The 18,920-nt window shown below is 59.1% G+C and overlaps 1 protein-coding gene across 1 annotated transcript in view; it reads left to right on the top strand.

Moving 5' to 3' along the window:
* Positions 1 to 18,594, top strand: part of KCNJ4 (potassium inwardly rectifying channel subfamily J member 4) — a 25,283-nt gene extending 6,689 nt beyond the window's left edge. The window contains exon 2 of the mRNA XM_004700252.2: positions 16,953 to 18,594. Coding sequence (XP_004700309.1) covers positions 16,992 to 18,308 — 1,317 coding nt within the window. The 5' untranslated portion in view covers positions 16,953 to 16,991 and the 3' untranslated portion in view covers positions 18,309 to 18,594. The remainder of the gene's footprint in view (positions 1 to 16,952) is intronic.
* The last annotated feature ends 326 nt before the right edge of the window (positions 18,595 to 18,920 follow it).

Raw genomic sequence — 18,920 nt, 5'->3', positions numbered from 1 at the left:
TGGTGGTGGAGAGGGCCGCCTGACCTTGCAAAGAGCCTCTCTGGCTGGGCTTCAAGGCCGAGGAGAGGGGCACCTTAGTGGAGCGGAGAGAGGACCAAGGCTGCCTACATCGGACATCATGGGCCTGGGGACAGCGAGGAGAAGGGACCGTCAGCTATGGAGAGAGTTACAGCGAGCAGCTGCACGGATCACCCTGACGGAGCCTGACTCCTCACAGTCAAGTGGGCTGTCTGAGGAGGTAGTGAGCTCCCTGTCACGGGAGGTGTGCGAGAAACTTCAGAATGGCACCACGTGGTGGGCAGCAGAGGATCTAACAGTCCCTGGGGGAGGGATTGGCCCCAGTGTTTGAGCTGCAGTATTGGGGTTCTGTGACCTGAAAGACCTGCAGATTCTCATGACTTCTCCCCGACCACCGTGTCTCCCTGGAGCCCATAACCCAAGCAGACCCTCTCTGCCAGCCCGCCCACTGCCCTTGCACTCCACACCGCAGCGTCCTGGCCCGACAGCGGGCGGTGAGGTTGATGGAGTGGCTTGCCCAATGGATCTGTGCTTGTCAGAAAGGTGACAAAATGAAGCATGTCACAGCACGTCGCCTTAGGGAGGGCCCGTGCTGGGTTTGTACTGCACTGGTCTTAGCTTTGGGGGGGATGCATTTTGTAGAGTGAGTAGCAGTGGGTAATATGTTTGGTTCTACTCCGGGCAGCGGATGCTAAGAGTGAGCACTGAGGAGATGGGGGTGCCAGGTGGGGCACACGGTAAGCGCTGGGTTACTAACTGAAAGGTGGCCAGTTCAAAGCCACCCGGACAGCCTTGGGAACCTCTACTCTGCGCACACAGGTCTGAATTCTACTTTGCGTGCTGCCTGCCGAGACTGCCAGCCCCCTCCCTGCTCATCCTGCAGCCCCTTAACTCCACTTCAGGGCTTGGGCCCCAGGTTGGGGGGCCTCCCCTGCACCATGCAGGCCAGCCCTGTTCCAGCCTTCTGCTCGCCTGGGGCCCGCCTACATAGTCCTCTGTCTTGGTTTCCCGGCCCCATGCACAGAGCTCAGCTCAGCAGTGTTGCATCTCGCTCCCTTCTGTTGCCCCAGCACATAGTAGGTGCTCCAAATCCGCCCCTTCATGCAACAGTTACTCACGCCAGGCACCGTGATGTGCTGCTGGAGGTTCGGGAGGTGGGAGGGCTCATGAGGGTGATAGAGCACGTTAACGAAGGAACCAGGGGCCTGGCCGTGGTTTAAAAGTGTCTGGTCCTAGGGGCCAGCAGGGGTCAGGGACAGGGGGATTGCTCAGAAATGCTGCGTGAAGTTAAAGCACTTTGTAAACTCCTAAGTGTTCTGGAGGGAGCAGAGGTGTTGGGTGGGCTGGGGGCCTTGACCTGGGATGACCTGTCTTTGTTGCCAGCCCTCTTTTCTTCACTACCCCGGGGACTCCCGCCTGCCTGGGGGATGCTGGGCTCTGTGTGACCAGGAGTCAAGAACAGCTTCTTCCTGGCTGCATCTGTCACGTCACCCTGCTTAAGTCCCACATGGGAATTCCAACATATTGAAGTGACCTCGTCTCTTGGCCAGTGGTTTTTGGGATTATGCACCTGTGAGTTGAGATCACCTCGGTGGCAGTTGGTTTGGTTTTTGATTAGATGGACAAGGGATCCGGAGCCAGCCGGCAGGAGGGAGAAAGATGAGGCTTTCTGGTCTCAGAAACCACAGATAGAGTGGCTCTGAGTTGGAATCAACTGAATGGTAGTGAATCGTGCAAGTGGTCTCTGGTCAGCTGCTCACCGAAAGGTTGGCGATTAAGCCCTGGTGGTGAAGTGGTTGTAAGTTGGGCTGCTAACTCCAAGGTCAGCAGTTCAAATCCACCAACTGCTCTTCAGGAGAGAGACGGGGTTTCTACTCCTGCAACGAGTTCCCTGTGGGGTCCTGGAAGCACTGTGGAAGTTAGGCATGGAGAGCTGAGTGCATAAAGATTGCAGCTGACTGTGCAGTGTGGTTCATGGGTGGTTGAATTGCAATCAACTCAACTACGAGGGGCTTGGGTTTGTGTCAGGCAGGGCTTGTTGGGTGACACAAAAGGAGACGTGCCCAGCTCCGAACCATCAAGGTTGGTGATTCGAATCCACCCCGGGGTGCCCCTGAGAAAGGCTTGAGGTCCAGGTCATTGAAAGCCTGGGGTGTGGAGTCTGCTCTGAAACGCCTGGGTGTGGCTTGGGATGGGTTGCCCTGTGAGTTTTAGGTGCCGGGCCCTGGGGTGCAGCAGAGAGTCCAGGTCCCAGCCTTTGAGGAGAGTCCAGAGGAGGTGGGCTCGGGGGACTAGGTGACCAGGGCCGCCTCAGCTGGCCTGATCAGGAAGGGCTTCCAGGAGGAGGAGGCCTTTGACTCCAGTCCTGCATGGTGGAAGACTGAGCAGCAGGGCTGGACCTGCCAGTGCAAAGGTCCTGAGGCAGGAGGAATGAACCGTGTGTGTGTGTGCGTGTGTGTGTGTGTGTGTGCGTGTGTGTGTGTGTGTGTGTGTGTGTGTACTTGCTCGCAAGAGTGTGCACAAGGGGCTGGGAGAAGGGGTGGTGTAGAAGGGGTGGGTGGGGAGTGCAGGGGTGAGGTCAGAGTGGGCAGGCCGCTGCCAGACTGGGAGCTGATCCGGAGCCGTGGGGAGCCTCGTGAGCTTCCAGCTGAGAGTGACCGGGAACCCTCAGCCCCCTGTGGAGTTGGGACGGTGGGGGAGAGGAGGCGCAGCCGGAACAGGCCATGGAGGGGTGAGCTGAACCATGCTGGGCAGGTGGGAACTTGGGGAGCACTTGGGTGGGCTGAGTGAGGAGCCAGAGGCCTGGTTAAATCCTGCTCATTCACCTGCTGGGGGACTTGGGGTATGGCCCCCTGGTGCCTTCCGGAGGTCAGTGGCAGTACCTTAGCCATGTTAGTTGCCCAAGTGTGCAGGGAACAACTCCCCAGGATTTCTCGGTTGTGACCCATCAGCCACAGACTGCCAGGCCTGCCTGGCTTCGGTGCGTTCGAAGCACCAACCTGCCAGCTGGTGGTGGGGCTCTGCTTATCGTCACCAGCCAGGGTTTGGCTCCAAACGAGAGCCCACTGCCATCCAGCGGACTGTGGCTCAAAGCGATGCCACTGGACAGTGCAGAACCGCCCTCAAGGGCCCCGAGGCCGTCGGTCTCTAGGAAGCCACATCGTTCTCCTAGAGAGGCTGGTGGATTTGAACCACGGACCTTTTTCAGCTGGTGGATTGGGTCCTGGAACATTGATTATTGTTGCTGGTTTGATTCCGGGAGGGTTGAATGAGGAGGCCCAGGTGTTAAGCTGAAGGCAAGAGAGGTGTGAGGCCTGGGATGGATTTTCCTGTCTTGGAAATGCTGGTCCTGGGACTCATGGGGTCCCACATGGTGGGAACTACTCTGGGGGAGATGCCCGCTGGGGGCTATTTTAAGTCCCGGGACCGGAGGGGACTGGATGGGGTCGCAGGGTGTAAGTACCTGGCTGAGAAGACACTGGGGGAGGGGTAGCCAGGGCTACAGCCAGAGAGAGAACCAGGGTAGGGTCCTCAGGCCTAGAGGAGGGTGGGCTCAGAGGGGCCCTGGAGGGCGCTGAGGGGGGAAGGGAAATGAGGAAGTGGAGACCCAAACCCTCACCCTCTTCTGCCCCCTCTCATCTTGGCAGCCTGCCTGTGTTTTGTGGGTGACAGACAGAGAGGCCCAGGCATGTTCCCAAGGACAGACATGATGGAAGCGCTCTCTAGTCCACTGTCCCTCTTGAAGCGCTCTTGAATGCTGCGGCCCCTCTTCTCAGACAACAGACACATACGTACGCACTATTTTGAAGCTATCTGTGTATACTTCCCCACCTAGGTAAAACACGCATACGCTTCTAAAATTACAAAGGCATGAACAGGAATACAGTGAGAATTCTCCCTCCTACTGCGTCCTCAGCCACCTGCTCCCTCCCCGGAGGCAGCCCGTGGCACGGCTTCCTGGGTCTCCATCCCCAGACAAGTGAGTGTGGATGTCTGGAAATTTCTTTTTCGCTCTCGTACACAAACGGTAGGTCCTAGGCCTACTGTTCATCGCTGTCTCTTTTTCTCACTTAAAAATACCCTGTAGGGACCCACACTGTTCCAAACAAGTCCTCCTTTTGGCTGACTGTGACACACCAGCCATTAGTGGAGGGGCGTTAGGCTGCAGCTAAGCTGATCCCCGTGCAGGAATATCCTACCCAGTGGCCACTGCAGCTGAGCCCCTGAGAGTCAGGGAGGAAGCGAGACGTGGCTCTGACCCCTTACGCCTTCCTCCTCATTAGCTGGGGTCCGCTCAGGTCAGCCAGCACTCTGGGCCATCTTTGAATGTGTACTTGAGGACATTGGCCTCAGGCCGGCAGCCCCAACTCCGGGAGTCTTACTTGCACGGAGGCCAGGGACTCAGTGATGTGGGTGAAGATTAGCAGTGTGGGTGCTTGGATGGAAAGAGCGCCTTAGACTAAGTTCTCTCCAACCACCCCAGTTCCCCACCCATCCCCCAGCACCTTCCTTTCTCTGCCCATGGAGCGTTTGCACCCTTCTGCGCTGAACTGAACTCTGGTGGTTTGGTTATGCGTCAGGCTGCGATCCGGGTGGTCGGCAGTTTGAAGCCACCTGCAGCTCCATTCCACAGAGGAGAGACTGGGCTTTCTGCGGCTGTAAATAAGCAGTTACAGTCTTGAAAACCCACAGGAGGGCCGCTATGAGTCAGCGTTGACTCGATCCATGGCCCCGAGTTTGGGTTGAACTGACAAACCTAAACCCATCAGTCGGGCTGGCTTCCAACGCACAGTGTCCTATAGGACAGGGTGGAACGCCCCCAGGGGGTTCCAAGGCTGGAATCTTTCTGGGAGCGGACGGCCTCCTCTTTCTCCTGCAAAGCGGCTGATGGATTTGAACCGTCAGCCTTTTGGTTAACAGCTGAGCCTTTAACCACCAAGACACCATGGTTCCTTTGGGCTGAGCAGGAATAGAGGGATGTGTCGAAGAGGGACACAGTCCCTGTTGCCAGGGGGTGCAGGGTGGTCAGGGCCAGCAGGGACATTTCTGCCCGCATCACCCTCCGCCTGCACGGTTGGAGACCATGCCCTCTTGACATGGTTCCTCCCTCCCTCTGGCTGTGCCCCCTCCATCAGTCCCTCCTGGGGGTGTAGGACTGGCTTCCCCTCATTCAGTACCCCGCCCCCGCCCCAGTGATCTCCTCCGGGATCCTAAGACCTCACGGTTTAATGCCTCTCAGGTTGGGGGTGCTCAGGAGCTGTAGGTGGATGCTTCCCCTGCCCATTCTAAGGTCACCCCAGACCTCAGGCTCCCCTCTCTACTCCCCGCTCACCCCATCCTCTGGCCACCTCTCTTCCCACCTTCCGCATTCACCCCATGGGCTCTCAGCCCACACTGTACCCCAAAACTGTTTGCTTTGAATTTTAGGTCCACTGCCGTCTCTGGGTGTTGCGCGTGGTTAATGAGCGGGGCCTGTGGCTCACTGCCTGGTTGGGGTGTCTCGGAAGAAAGCATGGTGATCCTCTGGGAAAGCAGCCCTTGTGGAGCCTGTGGGGCACACTTCTACTCTGACCCACAGGTCTCCTTGAGCCGGCATCTGGTCCTGGTGCCTCTGAGCACCATTGGTGCTGGGCTGGGAAGCCTCCTCCCTGACTGCCTGCTCCCACTGGGCCCTGTGGCCAGAAGCCCTCAGTAGCTAGAGCCTCGGGGGTGAGCCACTGGTATCTACCCGCATTTGTACATCCGAGAGATTTCACAGAACCATGAAAAAGGCCAACCCAGGCAAAAACCCTGTCCTGTGGCTTCCTGTTGCCCTGGGGATGAAGTCCACAGCCCCTGCCACAGCCTTGAGAAACCTCGTGCTCCAAGGGCCTCATCCTGGGCATCTTTCTCCCTTGCTCACGTGACTCCCACCACCCAACCTCACTGCAGTCTTCTGGAATGTTCTAACACCCACCACCCCACCCCGCCTTCACACAAACACAGTTCTCCGGACCAGCTCCCACTTCCTCAGGCCAGTGGGTGCGGTCACTTTCTCAAAGAGGTCTTCTGATGTCAGGAGGAGCCCCCTCCATGAGGTGGACTGACACAATGGATTCGGGCTTACTGACCCTCACAACCACGGGCCGGGCTGGGCAGTGCTTTGACCTGGTGTGTGTAATCTGGTCACCGTTAGCGATGCTGACCACAGGGCAATGCTACTGTGCCACAACATGCCCATAAGGCATCTCTCCAGCGGCCCCCAAACTGGCCACGGGCATGGCTGGGTCAGGTCCACAGCAAGTGGGCGCCGAATAGCAAACTCACAACAAGTTTGCGGCCAGAGGGGTGGGCAGACAGGTCCCAGCAGCCCTGGTGAGGAAGCAGAACTTGACCCCACCCCACTGGCATTTCCAGGGAAGGAGGGTTCCTGCTGGGAGAAAGGCCACCAGCCTTTGGGGTACCCCCAGGGCTGGGGCTGTCTGAGCTGTAGAAGGGTGTGTGGAAAGGACCCACGGAAATCCAATCCTCGATACGTGGAGATGGATCCAGGCCTTACACCTCCACCTCTCCACTTTCGCCACTAGCCACTCTAGGACTCGCTAGCTCTCGGACCCTGGCCACCAGGAGACAGAGCCCACAGTTTGAGAGGACATCGTCCTCCACAACATCTGATCAGCAGATACCAGCTGCAAGTTTGGGATGTCCACACACCCCAAGTTTCTGACCTGATGGCCACCCGGAGGGGGCTGGCCTCCCACTACCCTTTCAGGAAGCCAGCCACAAGCTCCGGCGTCCAGCCGCTGCCCTGACTGCCTAGCCTGCTGACTTCTGTGGCTCCTTTGGGTGCCATGGCCCCCTGCGGTGGCTGACAGGGCTCACAGAGAATGTGCCATATTTATGATGCGTGTCAGATTATCCAATAAGGTAGGGAGGCACAGAATCCCTTGTGCTTACTAGCTAATTTGTGGTGAACGATTTCACATTTTATCACTGCATCCAAGATTGTGCTTTTAAGTGTGACTGGCTTCCTCTCTCTCTCTTTCCCAACCCCTCTACACCTTCCCATGGAGTCAAAACCTCTTTCTGAATTTCCAGTCCCTGCCAGGGACGCGGTGCCCAGTCAGCAAGGAAACTTGTGCTCACTCCTGTGGGCTTTGTGAAGGCGGGTTAACAAACCAAACCAGAAAAACCCAACAGAGACGTGCACAACTGTTCACGACGGGCTGTGGGCTGTTCTTTATTAGTGTCATTACCCAACGGCCCTTTCTCTTTAACGAGGTTGAACCCGTTACCCGAACAAGCAGGGTAAGCGCGGGCTTGCTTGTGCTTACGTACTCATCTGTACTGAATGGCTCCACACGCTTATCGCACGTCCTTGACATTGTGAAACTCACTACAGAAGAGTGAGCAAGCACCAGGGTAAGTGGGTAACCAGCCCCTGAGAGACAGCCCTGAGGCCAAGGCTCTCTGCATCGGGGCCCTCCCAGCCTTGCCTTACGCACCTCTTTATTGGTCTCCGCTGACTGCAATAGATCTTTGTCACCTGGTGCCAGAGACTTAGAGAAGCAGTAGGTCCTGAGGGGTGACAGTGAGTGGTGGGTAGGGATTAGGATCAGAGAAGAAGAGGAAGACCCCACACCAAACGGACTGGCACAGTGGCTGCGACAGCGGGCTCTGACCCAGACATGATTGTGAGGGTGGCGGGGCCGGTTACTGCTTCCTGTTGCTGGACCCGGGGCTGTTATGAGTGAGGACAAACTCCGTGGGGCTTCACTGCAGTGGCGGGGTGCCAAAGAGCACACCCTGCATCTCAGGAGCGGCTTAGATCAGGTGGGGTCTTGATCCTCTGGCCGTCGGCTCCTGTAGGGTGGCCCTGTCTGGATGGTCTGGATGGTCTGGCTGAGAATTTGCGTTTGAGCCCTGTTCACCGGCCCAGTATTCGCTTGCCGAGTGGGAGCAAGGGAGGGAGAGAGGGAAGGAGGACCCGCGCACCCCACATGGCTCATGACTCCACTGGGACCCAGAGTCACCCATGTGTCTGGTCTCTAGGTCCTGGCTCCAGCTTCCCTCCCCCAGTCCGTTTCTGCTGCCCCGGCTGGCCTGGCACACAGGAGGCTTTGCTCTGTCTATTGGGTGAAGGTAGATGTGCTTGGGTCTTGTCCGTGTGCCGGGGCCCTGTCTGCCCGGGTCCGGATCACGGTGTGTGACCCTGAGCTGGCACCTTGACTTCTCTGTGCCTCCGTTTTCTGACCTCTAAAGCAGGGCTGCTTCTGGCGCTGCCCTCAGAAGTCACCGTGAGTTACAGGAATCGATTGGTCGGCTGGAAGCACTCAGGGCAGTGCCAGCAGGGGCGGTGCTCCGGCAGCACTCCATGTCACAGGGTGGCTGTGGGGACGGGTGTGGGGTGCCGGGACTGGGAGATGGCGGGGGAGGAACCTGTTTTCTGAACACTCACTGTGTGGCCTGTGCTTCACGACTGGCCCCATCTGACCGGGGGCACCCAGCAGGTAGGCTTACTGTGTTCCTTTTGGCCCTAAGGGCAGCCCTCCCTGGTGGTGCGGTGGTGGGGCGCACTGGGCTGCTAACCACAAGGTCACTAGTTCAAAACCTACTGGCTGATCTGAGAGAGAAAGAGGAGGTTGACTGCTCCCACAAAGATTTGCAGTCTCCGGAGCCCCATGAGGGGTCGCTGTGAGTCCGGTCGATGGCAGTGGGTTCGATTTGCAAATGAAGAAAGTGAGGCTGGAGAGGGGTTGGTGGACTTGCTTGAAGTCACAGAGCTAGCTCTCGAGGTAGGGCTGGCTCCAACCCAGGCCTTTGGGCTGCTGCTGAAATCGGGGGTCAGGAGTCCCAGGGAAGGGCAGCTAGCTGGGTCTTGGGAGCCGGTAGGAACCACTTATCGGCTGCTTACTCTGTGCCGGCCATGTGACGTGCATTATCCCATGAATTCTTCATGACCGTCTTAGGAAGTAAGCACTATTATTAGTTCCACTCAGAGCTGAGGAGAACCTTAAGTGGTCAGAGAGGCTGAGTAAGTTGCCCAAGGTCACACAGGCAGAAAGCGGTTGGCTGGGCGGCTCCGGAGCCCAAGGTGCAGCACTGGAGTCTGGGAGAATGGGGTTCTCAGAACTTGGGAAGCGGGCAGAGAGGGAGATCTGGAGTGGTCTGCGCAGCACAGCAGGGGGCCTGCCAAGGTCCACAGGCATCTGGGAACCCCAATTGCCAGATTGGGGCCCCAGCTCCTCCCTTGAGGGACAGAACTCAGCCGCCTGGGGCCTCCAACCCCTTCCCACCTTGCCCAGAGTTAGGGTGAGAGACGGAACAGGGAGCGGGCTTTGCCGTCCTAGCTCAGGGGATAGACGATGGAGTGCCAGGGTCCATTCTCTCCACTTCTCCCAAGGAGTCCTCCCCTCTCACTGCCCTGTGGCTGCCTCCTTTGGGTGGTCAGGGAGACTGTGTGCCCCTCAGCTTCCCTGGACTTACCAGCTCCTGGGGGCCAGGTGTGGGAGGGGCTGGTCACACCAAGCAGCGCCCACCCATCGCCGGTCACTGCCTTCACTCAGGTGCTGGCCTGCTGCCTCATTCCGTCACTCGCTGCTTGTCTTTCTTCTTTCGTGCGACGGTCTTCTCTGGCCTTTTATTTTTTATTGTCATTTTCTTCCTTCTCTTGCCCTCTGAGGACCGTGGTCTCGAGCACCATGCTGGCTTTTGTGATGGACACGCTTCCCTCCATAGCTCGCCCTCCAGGCCCACGCGTGTCGCGGGGCGTTTCACCGACCCCTTGTTCTGTCATGGAGCACCGTGTCCCCTGGTGTGTGCCTGCCCTGGTTTACGCCTCCATCCTGCCCCTGCCGGGCACCTGGGTTGTCCCACTCTTGGCTCTGAAGCAGCTTTGTGCAGCCGATCGCCCTCAGGCCAAGACGTGACTTGGTTGATAAGGTGTGCCCGGCCCCGCCAGGGTCCCCTCTGTGGCCTTATGTGCCACGGAGTTGGACACGGAATAAGGAAGACCGAAGAAGAACCGATGCATCTGAATACGGTGCCGGCAAGGAATGTGGAAAGCACCGTGGACCGGCAGACGGACAAACAGATCTGTGTTGGAGGAAGGACGTCCAGGGTATTCCTTGGCAGCGAGGACACCGAGACTTCTTCGTGTCACATACTTTGGCCATGTTGTCAAGAGAGACCAGTCCCTGGAGAAGGACCTCATGCTTCGTAAAGTGGAGGGGCAGCGACAAAGATGGGGTCCCTCGAGGAGATGGGGGGACACAGCGCTGCATCGATGGGCTCAGGCATGGGAACAGTTGGGAGGACGGTGCAGGACCGGGCGGTGTTTCATTCTGTTGTGCACCAGGTCGCTGTGGGCCGGACCGACTCCCTGCCATCCAACAACAGCCTGATAAACAACAAGATTTGTTCACTACGTGAACAGCGCTGTGATGAATATGGTGTACACACAGAGTACGCACAGCTTTCGATTCGTGCCCCTGTTCCTATGTCTCTGTAGGGTTTGTTGGTTTTTCTCATGACGTTACCACCCACCCTGTGTGTGGGTCCCCTGGCTGCAGACCAAGGAAAGAAGGTGTCCCCGTTAGTGGCTGCAGCCAGGACTGGAAGCCCTGCCAGGGTCGCTCAGGTCACCATGGCCACCATCATGTGTCCCATTTGACCCACCGCCACCCCCAGCCTCTCCTACGCCCCTCTCCTCCACCAGGGTTCTATAGCAGGCCGGTGCCACGTGCTTCAATGGCCCAGGGAGCAGGCCCCGCCACCTCCCTTACACAGAGGACACTGAGGTCCAAGGAGAGAAGACATGGTTGGAGGGGACAGAGCTGAGACTGAGGATCCCTGGGGTCAGCCGGCTCGTGGAGCCCCAGAGTTGTACAGCAGTGGAATGGTGAGACAGACAGCAGGGGCTGTGCGGTGGGGAAGCTGGTGCCCACAACCCAACCCAGCCAGCTTGGAAAGAGGGGCCGCAGGGCGCTGTGTAGGGAGCCCGAGGTTGGGCCTGGGTGGGACCTCCTGCCCAGCCCCAGCCTGTGCGTGGCTGGGTGACTGGGTGGGAGGTCCCAGTAAGGGGGATCAGGGCCCCGGGGCTAAGCCCTTAAGTTTGAGGTGGAGATATAACATGATGGTCGGTGGCCTGGCAGCCTGGCTGGGAGCTGAGTACAGGGGCCCTCTGCAGGGTGTCAGGAGGGGCTGCGCTTCTGTCTGGGGTCTCATGGGTTCAGGGGAGGTGGGCAGAGGGAGACCCCATTCCTGGCAACCTGCTCGGGGGGCTGGGAGCTACCAGAGCCGTTTTACCGCCTTTTCTCTAGCAAAGGGACTTATGGGCAAGCGGAAAACCAACCCATCCTCACTCATTGCCCTCGAGTCGATACTGACCCCTAGCGACCCTGTAGGACAGGGTAGAGCTGCCCCTGTGGGTTTCCGAGACTGCAACTCTTTTTTTTTTTTTTAATTTTTTTTTCTTAATTTTTTTTTCTTTTTTAACATTTTATTAGGGGCTCATACAACTGTTATCCCAATCCATATACACATCAATTGTGTAAAGCGCATTTGTACATCGTTTCTCAAAACATTTTCTCTCCATTTAAACCCCCGACATTAGGTCCTCATTTTTCCCCTTCCTCCCCGCTCCCCCCTCCCGCATGAGCCCTTGATAGTTTATAAATGGGTATTTTGTCATATCTTGCCCTGTCCGACGTCTCCCTTCATCCACTTTTTCGGCTGTCTGTCCCCCAGGGAGGAGGTCATACACAGTTCCATGTAATCGTTTCCCTCTTTCCTACCCATTCTCCCTTTACCCTCCCTGTTTCGCCACTCACACCACTGGTCCTATAGGGCTCATCCGTCCTGGATTCCCTGTATTTTCGGTTCCTATCTGAGACTGCAACTCTTGACGGGAGTAGAAAGCCCCGTCTTTCTCCTGAGGAGCAGCTGGTGGTTTCAAACTGCTGACCTTGTGGTTAGCGCAGCCCAATGGGTAACCACTACGCCAACGGGGTACGGAGGGGGCATTTCAAGTCATAAAGCCGTAGGGAAAACGCAGGAGGTGACAGGCGGGGCCGGCCTTCCTGCCTCCCCTGGAGCCCAGGGAGGGAGGAGAGAGCTCAGGACATCACCTTCGCGTTCCCATCTCAGCCTCAGTATCCCTCGTTGCTGAATAAAGCCTTTACGAGGGACGTGCAGACGTGGGAGGTCACCATACACGGTGGCAACGGTGGGCTCCCATGCCATGAGGGCTCCTTAGGGGCAGGAGCGGGCAGCACTTCCCTCGGCCTTCTGTGTCCACCAGGCCCCCCTTGGGCCGAGCTGGCTCGGCCAGACAGGGAGTTCCGTGACTGGCCTCGTGGTGAACCTTCCTCACGGTGCCAAGAATTCTGACGTTCGTTCAGATTTCTAAAAGCCAGCACCCGTGCCTGCCATTTCAAGAACGGTTAGCACTAGAAGGTGCCAGCACCGGGCCATCGGCCTTCTTGTCCTCTGCCATGGGCTGCCAGCCGGCCCCACCCTCTGGTTCTGTAATGGTGTGCTGTTGCCGGGACCCTCCAGGAGCCCTCAGCAGGGGAGGCTGGCAGCAGTCCCCTGGGCTAGAGGTCAGGAGGAGCAGAGGTCTCTGCGGGGCCACGTGGTGTCATGGGCCAGGACCTGGTGGGTGTGTGAGTGCTGTAGTTAGGGGGAGAGGTACATGTAGGAGTGGGAGAAACTGCTCGCCAACCGGCCCCCTTCTTTGCAAGGAGAATCAGACCCCACTTGGCCTTCCAGAAAAGTAATTGGAGGCTTAATGCTGCTAGATGGCATCCAGCCGGCTCCTGGTCACCTGTGCCCAACAGACCGGCTCCTGCTCTTGGCTCTTTAATGCTTCCACAACAAATGCCATAAGGGATGGTTTTAGCAAGCAGGCATTGTTTATTTTCTCAGTTCAAACCCAAACCCTTTGCTTTGGACTAGATTCCAACCAATGGCGACCCTAGACAGGGGCTCTGAGGCAATAAATCTATCTGGAAGCTGACAGACCAGCCTCATCTTTCTATCTCAGGGCAGCTCATGGGTTTGAACTGCTACCTTTGTGGTTAGCTATTCGTGCTGGCTCTGGAGGAAGATCCTCTTCTATTGGGATCTTGGAAGCTGCCACTCCTGGACCACTGGCATGTGTTGGCTTCTGTCTTCCCCCGTCTGTGTGTGTCTCCTCTGTTCTTTGTAACTCTGATAAGAGATGAACTGAAGGTACCCCCTACACGGATTCACCTAACACTTGTTCCCAAGTGGAAGGATCAGCTCAGGCAATGAGGTTGTGGGAGGACGTGATTCATCACCCCCATGAACAACCGAGCAAAACCTTGCCCTGCCCAGCACCAACTTCCTGACTGCTGGTGTGTCCATTGTTGCGGCCAGGTGCATCTGAATGCTTCAGCCCCAGGGGCTCATCGGCTGTGACCCCTGCGGTTTTCAAAGGCCAATTTTCAAAGCAGACCGCCAGGCCTTTCTTCCTGGTCTGCCTTAGTACCGAAGCGCTGCGGAAACCTGTCCACTGTGGGTGACCCTGTTGCTGTTTGAAATACCAGAAGCTTCAAGCCACCCATAAGCCACCACGGCCTGACACGTGAGAGACAGGATGCAGGCACCTAAATAACCAGGCTCCTGTTTCAAAGAAGAGTCCGATCTGTATCTGCAAGGGAGGCTGCTACTGGTGGCACCTCTCCCCTGCCTCTCTTCCGGCCCCCTCTGCAGTGTGTCTGCTCCCTGGGAACCCTGTGGGCCAAACAAGAACCCTGACCAGCTCCTGGGGCTTGTCACTGAAAGCAGGACCAGCTCTGTCCGTTGGGTAGCGGCGTTGTGCAGCCGGCCCCGCGCGCGCTGGCAGGTGAACATCTCCTTCCTGCCGAGTCCAGAGCCCGGCTTCCTTGAGCAGGCCCATCGGCCAGCAAGGTGCAGGGCTCTCCCCAGCCAGGGGTCTTCAGGGTGGCCATTCTCCTGCCCAGCTCAGGGTGGTGGGTTGGGGATCTCAGGATGCCTTCGGAAGCAGCTTTCCATTTCTGGGGACCAGGATGCACTGGCTATTAAGAACTCACGGCCACGGTGATGCCGGCCAAGCAGCCAGCGCAGGGCCTGGTATGCACTAGGGACCCAGAAAGCTGTGTCCTTGGAAGGGGCCACAGGGTGGGTGGGAAACAACTGCCTCACTGGGCTGCATAGGGAGCAGCTGGGGATGCTGGGACTCAGGGGCTGAGCACGAGTGTTGCCATTAGGAAAGGAATGTGTATTGGGATTGGAGACGGATACTGGGGTCAGAGTAAGTATGAGTGTTGGGGTTGGGGTGTGTTGGGGGTGGAGTTAGGGTTAGGATTTGTTAAGGGTGGGGTGAGTAATGAGGTGGAGACACAGGGAGCCTCAGGGCTGATCCTGGGGCCTTGACCACCAGGCCACCACTTCAGCTCACTGATGGGGGTAGCAGGTGAGGCCCCAGGAGTCTCCACTTGCCTATGGACACAGGGGAGGGGGGCAATCCGTCCCCTTCCCCCACTCAAGAGCCCTTTCCTGCAGCACCTAATGGACTCCCAGCCCTGGAGCCCAGTCCCCCTTGGGAGGGAACCAGGGGTCCCCAGGACTCAAGTTCATCCCTAGACATGGCCCTCACCCTCTGGGGACCCCAGTGTTCCCCTATCAGAGACCTAGGTGCCATGCCTCTGCTTCCCTCCCCAAGACCTGTGGACAGGGAGTCTGGCACTGGCTGGGGCTCAGAGAAAGGTGCTAAGCTGGTGTCCTCTCCTCCTTCCCTCCCCCCAACTCTGCCCAGCGCCCCCTCCAGAGGAAGTGGTGAGGCTGCAGGCCGATCTTCCCTGGAGCTCCAGAGCGAGGGCAGGGACCTGGGCCCAGGACCTGAGCCCACCTGCCTCTCTCTCAGCAAGCCATCTAGCCCTGGCCTCTGAGGCCTGGATGGAAGGGGATAGTTTTGTAGGCATTCAGGGGGAGGGGCGTCTTTAGTGAAGGGAGACCTTCTGGAAGGCGCTCCATTTACGCCACACAAGATGGTCCCCCCAGCACCTGGCTGACGGGGCCTCTCGGGGAAATGGCAGAAGTCCCCCTGTCCTGGCTGTAGTGAAACCTAAGAGCCTGATGTTTGCGTCCAAGGCCATCACCACCCTACCTGTGAGCTTCCGACAGGGGGTCTCCCTAGCCTGGCCCTTCCAGATGAGGAAACAGGCTCACAGGAGTCACAAGGCAGGCGGAGCTGATCCAACCCCAAGATTATGGGAGCTCCTTCCAAGGGGGATGGGAAAAGCACCCGGAGCAGGGCTGGGGTGACCAAGGAAAGGAGTGGGGGCAGGGCTGGCTCTCCCTGGGCCGGATCGGGAGTGTCTGGGCTGAGGAAGAGGCAGGCTCTGCGCTGTTGATCTGATCTCTAAATTACAGCGTTGGCGCGCACCGGTTGCTGCGGCAACGGAGTTGTCCTGAAGCAGGGAAGTGTATAAACATTGCCACAGATGCACAATTAGATCAGGAAGAAGAATAGGACAGAAAATAGAAACTTGCAGCCTTATGTAATTCTGGGCCAAAACGTTACCCGCAGCCGGGCCTGGGCCGGCCCTGCCAGTCCTGGGCCTCCCTACCCCCACCCTGGGTAGCACCATTGCCCCTGGGGCCCCAGTGGAAGAGAGGGATGAGGGAGGGCTCCTCTCCATGGGCCCAGCTTGGATGCCCGTCGTCGCTGGGTGGGCCACCTTTGCCCAGACAGCTGCGGATGCTGACAGAGCGGGAAGGCAGGCAGCAGGGCTCACACCAAACCAAACTCGGAGTCATGGGGCTTTCTAGGGACCGCAACTCTTGACAGGAGCAGAAAGCCCTGTCTTTCTCCCATGCAGAGGCTGCTGGCTTTAAATGGCTGGCTTTGCGGTGAGCAGCCCCCAGGACTCCTAGGCAGGAGGGTGGCTCATTGTAATTGAGCACCTATTTGGTCCTTAGATCTTGTAAGAGAGGGACTTTTGAACCCTGTGTTACAAATGAAGAAACGGGGAGTCGAAAAGGGCCGCAGATAGGCCAGTGGCATGTCCATCGTCTGTCCCCCCGCCCCCCAGCCACCCCCACCTCCCCACACTGTGGCCGCATCCACAGGGAGCCAAGGTGTGAATCACACCTAAGTCTGCATCCACTCTATTCCCCAGCGAGTGGCCGTGGGCTGCTCACTTCCCTGCCTGAGTCCCAGGTCCCCACCTGCTGCGTGAGGGTAGGTAGCAGTGCCGGTGCACAGGCCAAGGCCGGGAGCTTGCTCTTCCTCCACCTCCACTGCCACCACTGGAGTCACCACCCATCTTTGTTCCTGACAAGTCTGGGGACAGGAATGTCTGCCAGAGACTCAGGGCCACACTGGGATGGAAGGGTCTAAGGGGGGTGGGGGCCCCAGCACCATTGAGGAAGTTTCTGCAGCTCTGGAAGTGCTCTGCACTCCTGCTGTGCGCTGACCTCTGGCATGTAGCGCCAGAGCATTTGAATACAGATTCCCTTTGATGGAAGTCTGTTCTTGTTGGGTGCTGCCCAATCCCTTCTGATGCCCAGCCACCCCATGGGCGGCAGGACAAATGCTGCCCGACCCTGTGCCAGCCCTCTTGCCATCTTTGGGCCCATTGCCCCAGCCGCTCATTGCAGCTGTAAAAAGTCACCGGCTACTGGTCTTGGGGCGTCACAGGCAAACGGCTGGTCACTGGGCGACCCAAGCCGCGAGGCCAGGTGTCAGGAAACTGCTGGGGCAGGGGGCGATGGAGGGGCTAAGACCCAGGCCTGCATCCTGGGGACGTCGGCTTCCACACCCCTTCTCACCCACCTGCCTTGCCTGGGCGGAAGGAAGGGGGCTTGGGTTGGATCGCAGTCCCTCGGGTCCCGGGCGTCCCCTCCGAGGCAGCCCCGGGTGGGTGCCAGCATCTCACGCTGAGTGTCTGCCTTCTGCTCCGCAGGCCCTGCGTCTCCCCACGTGACCACGCCGGCGACAGGACATGCACGGGCACAGCCGCAACGGGCAGGCCCACGTGCCCCGGCGGAAACGCCGCAACCGCTTCGTCAAGAAGAACGGCCAATGCAACGTGTACTTCGCCAACCTGAGCAACAAGTCGCAGCGCTACATGGCGGACATCTTCACGACGTGCGTGGACACACGCTGGCGCTACATGCTCATGATCTTCTCTGCGGCCTTCCTGGTCTCCTGGCTCTTCTTCGGCCTCCTCTTCTGGTGCATTGCCTTCTTCCACGGTGACCTGGAGGCCGGCGCCGTGGGGCCCTCGGCGGCCGGGGGCGGGGCCGCCCCCGTGGCCCCCAAGCCCTGCATCATGCACGTGAACGGCTTCCTGGGCGCCTTCCTGTTCTCCGTGGAGACGCAGACCACCATCGGCTACGGCTTCCGGTGCGTGACGGAGGAGTGCCCCCTGGCCGTGATCGCCGTGGTGGTGCAGTCCATCGTGGGCTGCGTCATCGACTCCTTCATGATCGGCACCATCATGGCCAAGATGGCCCGGCCCAAGAAGCGCGCGCAGACGCTGCTCTTCAGCCACCACGCGGTCATCTCGGTGCGCGACGGCAAGCTCTGCCTCATGTGGCGCGTGGGCAACCTGCGCAAGAGCCACATCGTGGAGGCCCACGTGCGCGCGCAGCTCATCAAGCCCTACATGACGCAGGAGGGCGAGTACCTGCCGCTGGACCAGCGGGACCTCAACGTGGGCTACGACATCGGCCTGGACCGCATCTTCCTGGTGTCGCCCATCATCATCGTGCACGAGATCGACGAGGACAGCCCGCTCTACGGCATGGGCAAGGAGGAGCTGGAGGCCGAGGACTTCGAGATCGTGGTCATCCTGGAGGGCATGGTGGAGGCCACGGCCATGACCACCCAGGCCCGCAGCTCCTACCTGGCCAGCGAGATCCTGTGGGGCCACCGCTTCGAGCCCGTGGTCTTCGAGGAGAAGAGCCACTACAAGGTGGACTACTCGCGCTTCCACAAGACCTACGAGGTGGCGGGCACGCCCTGCTGCTCTGCCCGTGCGCTGCAGGAGAGCAAGATCACCGTGCTGCCCGCCCCGCCGCCCCCGCCCAGTGCCTTCTGCTACGAGAACGAGCTAGCCCTCCTGAGCCAGGAGGAAGAGGAGATGGAGGAGGAGGCTGCGGCGGCGGTGGCCGCTGGCCTGGGCCTGGAGGCGGGCTCCAAGGAGGAGGCGGGCATCATCCGGATGCTGGAGTTCGGCAGCCACCTGGATCTGGAGCGCATGCAGGCCACGCTGCCCCTGGACAACATCTCCTACCGCAGGGAGTCGGCCATCTGACCTCCGGGCCCGCCCTCGCCGCTTCCGCCCTCGCCCCTGCCGGGGGGGTGAGGCCACCTCCACCCACACTCAGGACAGAGCGGACCCTGGCTCCCTGGACCTTCTGGAGGGAGGCGGGGGCTTCGAGGACTGGGAGACCCTCTTCCCGCCCGCCCCAGAGCACAGGCTGAAGTGAGCTGGGCCAAAGCGGCCCCGGTCACCCCAGCCCCTTTCCCCCTTGGGGCCCCTTTGTTCTCAGGACCTTGGGGAAGGCGGTTGGACTGCTGGGAGGGTGGGCGTCAGGGGTGCCGGGTGGGCCAGGGGTTAGGGAGGGAGGGGGAGGGGGGTGCGTTCCTTTGCATGACTGTGACCTGTTGCTCACGACTTTCTTTTGTAAATATCCACAAAGGGCGAGGCATAGGCCTCCCGTCACTTTCTGCCATTTTTACCTGCTGGACAAGGCGACATAGTCCCTAGCTGTGCACCCCTCCCCCTCCCCTCTCCCTCCCCAGCTGTGGGCCAAGCCCTCTCCGCCCAGCTGGCCGCACCCTCCCCCACCTTCTCCCCGCTTCCCCAGCCCCGAGCCCACCAGAGCCAGTCATGATGACCCTGGAATGGGGTTGGGGTTGGATG

Source organism: Echinops telfairi, unplaced genomic scaffold (assembly GCF_000313985.2).
Source record: "Echinops telfairi isolate 266 unplaced genomic scaffold, ASM31398v2 ScPeMD7_2;HRSCAF=8, whole genome shotgun sequence".
Classification (NCBI taxonomy): domain Eukaryota; kingdom Metazoa; phylum Chordata; class Mammalia; order Afrosoricida; family Tenrecidae; genus Echinops; species Echinops telfairi.
This window is presented reverse-complemented; position numbering and strand designations above follow the sequence as displayed.